Below are 4,427 nucleotides of genomic sequence, written 5' to 3' on the forward strand. Positions count from 1 at the left end.
CTCCTAGGCACCTGATCAACTCTGTATTTCTTATTGGTGATAGGAGTTATGAGATTGGTCACTGTTCATTATCTTCACCTTTATAGGAGTTATGCGATTGATCACTGTTCGTTATCTTCCCCTTTACGGGAGTTATGAGATTGATCATTGCTCGTTATCTTCACCTTTATAGGAGTTATGAGATTGATCACTGATCATTATCTTCACCTGTAGAGGAGTTATGAAATTGATAACTTTTCGTTATCTTCACCTTTCATCTACAAATCTCCATTTTCTGTCACGGTTTGAACTTTGATTTCATACTACATGAGAATGCTAGCATGTTTGTCTTGATATCAAAAGTATTAAATAAAACAACATAAATATAAATGTATATCAAATTTTATTTCACAATTCCATTTTAGATAAAAATGTGGTACACCCCCCCCTCCCCTTAGCATTTCCAGAGGTACATTAGGCTATCCGTTTCACCGTTCTTGTATTCGGGTTGTATAGCAAAATTTCTTCATCCAAATCTTCTTGTCTCATGAGCATTACAAGCTTTCTTTGCTTGTAGGCATTTCGGAAACTGAAATATTATGATTTTTATTTCTTCATTAATGTCGGTAACTACATGTATAAACTAGTTCTTCAGATACAGAACATTTACATGTACATGTATATCATTCCTTGAAATGAGATATAATACTCACACATAATAGTTGATATGCCGAGGACGCTTTTCCTCAGAGACATCATTGGCGGTGTTCTTCCGATATTGGATGAACTCTACACAGTAAACATAACAAAAAATCAACTATGAAATCTACATCGAGAAAGAAAAACACAATTTTAGGTCCATCAGTGCCAACATTTTCCTACCTTTCATCTGCGAAAGACCTTTCTTTAGGATGAAAATGAAGCTGGTGATGGAGGATTTAGTTGCTTTTAATACTGCTGGTAAGGCGGTACAAACTATAATTGTCATTGATAGAATTCCCATCTCCACAGCCATCTGTCAAAATGTTTTATCAAAACTTCAGAGACCTCTATGTTGATATGCAATGTAGATGAAGACAAAAACCGACAAGTTACCTCAGCTATATGTTTGTAAGTTATAAGAATAAATTCAGTATGTTTATTATTGTCAGTAATAATTGTATAACTCACGGAGTACATTTCCTCTGTCCCGGGACACGGTGCCAGCTTCTCCATTACACCGATCCACACTGCCAAGTTCTCAGTGAAACTTAGGGTCCTCTCTTGGCTGTATAAACGACAATAACATCAATAACTAGTTCTAATTGTAACGGGGACCGTTACAGATGTTCCCCAAACCTCCCCCAATTAAAAAGTGATGTCCTTGTGAATCTATAGGAAAAAATCATTTTATTTTAGCCTTTAATTACATGTAGTACGTTCAATATGGTCATTTCAGTACCAAGAAATGAAAGAAAGCGTTGCACGTGCATACACGCGCACGCGTGTATGATTCCGAATTTTTGTTGATGTCGTTCAACAGGCATTTGTATCATATACCCACAGTATGAATTTCATAACGTTTCCACCAAATATAAGGAAGTTATAGCGATTTTAAAATCGTCCAATCAGAATTCAGCACACGTGCATGCACGTGCTGAGCAGTAATTCTAACCACAGCAATTTATAAGGAGTACCAAGACACATCTAAACCACTAATATCAATAGAATTTGATGAAAAACAAAAACGTTATTGTCCTTTAAAAATTGAACATTTGAAAAACGTTGTACGCGCATGCGCGTGTACGTTGGTATTTTTTTGTTACACCAATATGTCGATACACATATTGTCTACGTATGCTGTGAATATCATCTCATTCACTTCATAAATAAGATAGTTACAAACGTTTTAGTATTATCCAATCAAAGTGAAGCGCACGTGCATGCGCGTGTAAATTGGAAATTTTGACAATGCAAATCAGTTAAGGGTCTCAATATCTACCTATGATATGAATATCAAGCCATTTCAACGAACAACAAAAAAGTTAGACTGATTCCAAAGTTAGTGTACAAATTTTGTAATGCACGTGCACGCGCATGCGTGCGCGTGAAGACAAAATAACTAAAATTTTTCATATCTACAAATGATATACTACCATCCTATTTAGGTTTCATATCGATCCCTTTAATATTCTGATTTTCCATTTTTTGTACCAAAATTGCAGTGCACGTGCGCGAGCGTGCATGCACGTGGAGACAATATGACTATCACTATGCACATCTACTAACGCTATACTGTCATCCTGGAAAGTTTCATATCGATCCCTTTTGTAGTTTCTGAGAACACTACCGGACCAAAAAGTACCGGAGAAAAAGAATAATAACTAGAAACTCATTACTAGTAATGAGTAGGTCTTCCGTTAGACCACTTCCGGTAAAGAGCTTTCTGTTCCTACGAAAACCATTTAAATATATCAGAAAATGTGCCTTAACAATGAATGAGAAATGTATTATCGAATTTTTTACTCATTTCTCGTAACTTCCGGTGATGACCGGAAGTACTTTTATGATGCGTTTTCCTATAAATGACAGCGACTCTTTACTGTCTATATTCCCTGAAAATTTCACGTCTCTATTTGAAAGAGTTCTCAACAAAAAGAAGTAGACTAAAGAAAGAAAAAGTAGTAGGTTACTACCGACCGGAAGTCAATTTTGAAAAACAAAATGATCCAAACTCTAGAAGTTGATACTTTTATTATGACATGTGAAAATCATATGAAAGACTTCAAATATACGCGAGATTTATGGTGACAAAGAGATGAAAAGTAAGAAGGTATTTTATCAAGAAACCGGAAGTAGTTGTTTTGACTACCAACGGAGTCAATATTCTTTTGACACTTTCAAAGAGACTTAATAAACTAGTATAGGTTTCAATTTCCAAGAAAAAGTTTGAAATTTGCGATTCTTTCAATCACTTCCGGTAACGAAAGGAAGTGACGGTCGACATGTTCAACCCTCTACTGCACGACTGCAAACGGAGATTTATAATTCCTGAATAATTGATGAACCTATATTTTACCTTTTCCAAGAAAAATGCTGGACAAAATTCCTTTTGAGAAACAGAAAATCGGCCATATTTTCCGACCGGAAGTGAATTTTGTAAAAACAAAAATAGTTATAGGAAGGTCCTTTCATAAGACATTATTCCTGAAAATTTCAAGAAAATCTATTCACCATCTCTGAGAAATCACTCGAAGAAATCGGAAAATCGACATTTTTCAAATACTTCCGGTATAGACCGGAAGTGACGACGAAAAAATTGAATGTATGTGTACAATGGACTAATGTTAGTTGATCAACTCTACAAGTTTCAAGCGTCTATCTATATTCATTATTGAGAAACTGAAAAAACAAGGTTTGAATATGTCCACCCCATATCTCACGACCGGAAGTGAATTTTATAAAAATATTTAATTTTAAACTAGACATTTATAATGTCTATAACATATGTAAAATTCAAATCATTAACTTGTTTTATGACCGAGATTTATGGCACTGAAAAATGAGAGAATGAATAGTTTTTCTTTCATATAACCGGAAGTTGGAGATTTAACTTCCGGTGGGGTCAATAGTTTTTGAGAATTAGAACGAGACCTAATAAACCGATATAGGTTTCAATTTGAAAGAAAAACGTTTGAAATTTATGATTTATTAATCACTTCCGGTGACGACCGGAAGTGACGGCCGACATTCTTACCCCCTACTGCACCCCTACAAAGTGAGATTTATTAACTCTGAAATTTTGGTGACTCTATCTTTTACCGTTTCTGAGAAAAACGATTGACAACGAAAACAGCTCATAAGCCGTATTTGCCGACCGGAAGTGAATTTTACAAAAATATTTGACGTTACTCTAGACATTTATAGTGACTATAATATATGTAAAACTCAACTCATTAACTAGTTTCATCACCGAGATTTATGGCACTGAAAAATGAGAGAATGAATAGTCTTTCTTTGATATAACCGGAAGTTGGAGATTCAACTTCCGGTGGGGTCAACATTTTTTGAGAATTAGAACGAGATATAGTAAAGCAAAGTAGGTTTCAATTTGAAAGAAAAAAGTTTGAAATTAATGATTTATTTGATCACTTCCGGTGACGACCGGAAGTGACGGCGACAAAAAATATTACGTGCATGCACCATAGAGAAAATAGATCTATCATCCCTGAAAGTTTCATTCGATTATCTTTAGTGGTTTTCAAGTTTACCCCCGGACAAAGTTTCTTTCAAAAACCGGAAAATCGGACGTATCTGACGAACGGAAGTGAATTTTGAAAAAATGAAAAATATGCCTCGAGGTACCATCGTTCCCTATAACCTCTGAAAGTTTCAGGAAAATCCATCCAACGGTCTCGGAGACGAAAGGAAAAAAAAAATAATAACTAGTACTTATTGTAACGGGGACC

The 4,427-nt window shown here is 35.1% G+C and overlaps 1 protein-coding gene across 1 annotated transcript; it reads right to left on the minus strand.

Annotated features, from left to right (window-relative positions):
- Positions 1 to 427: 427 nt before the first annotated feature.
- LOC125670006 (uncharacterized) lies at positions 428 to 1,802 on the minus strand. The gene is made up of 4 exons (XM_048904899.2): positions 1,150 to 1,802; positions 862 to 994; positions 693 to 768; positions 428 to 568 (listed from the first exon to the last, which is right to left on the minus strand). Exons 1-4 carry the CDS (start codon positions 1,192 to 1,194, stop codon positions 454 to 456), a joined length of 369 nt encoding a protein of 122 aa, XP_048760856.2. The 5' UTR covers positions 1,195 to 1,802; the 3' UTR covers positions 428 to 453.
- Positions 1,803 to 4,427: the final 2,625 nt, after the last annotated feature.

Source organism: Ostrea edulis, chromosome 4 (assembly GCF_947568905.1).
Source record: "Ostrea edulis chromosome 4, xbOstEdul1.1, whole genome shotgun sequence".
Taxonomy (NCBI): Eukaryota; Metazoa; Mollusca; class Bivalvia; order Ostreida; family Ostreidae; genus Ostrea; species Ostrea edulis.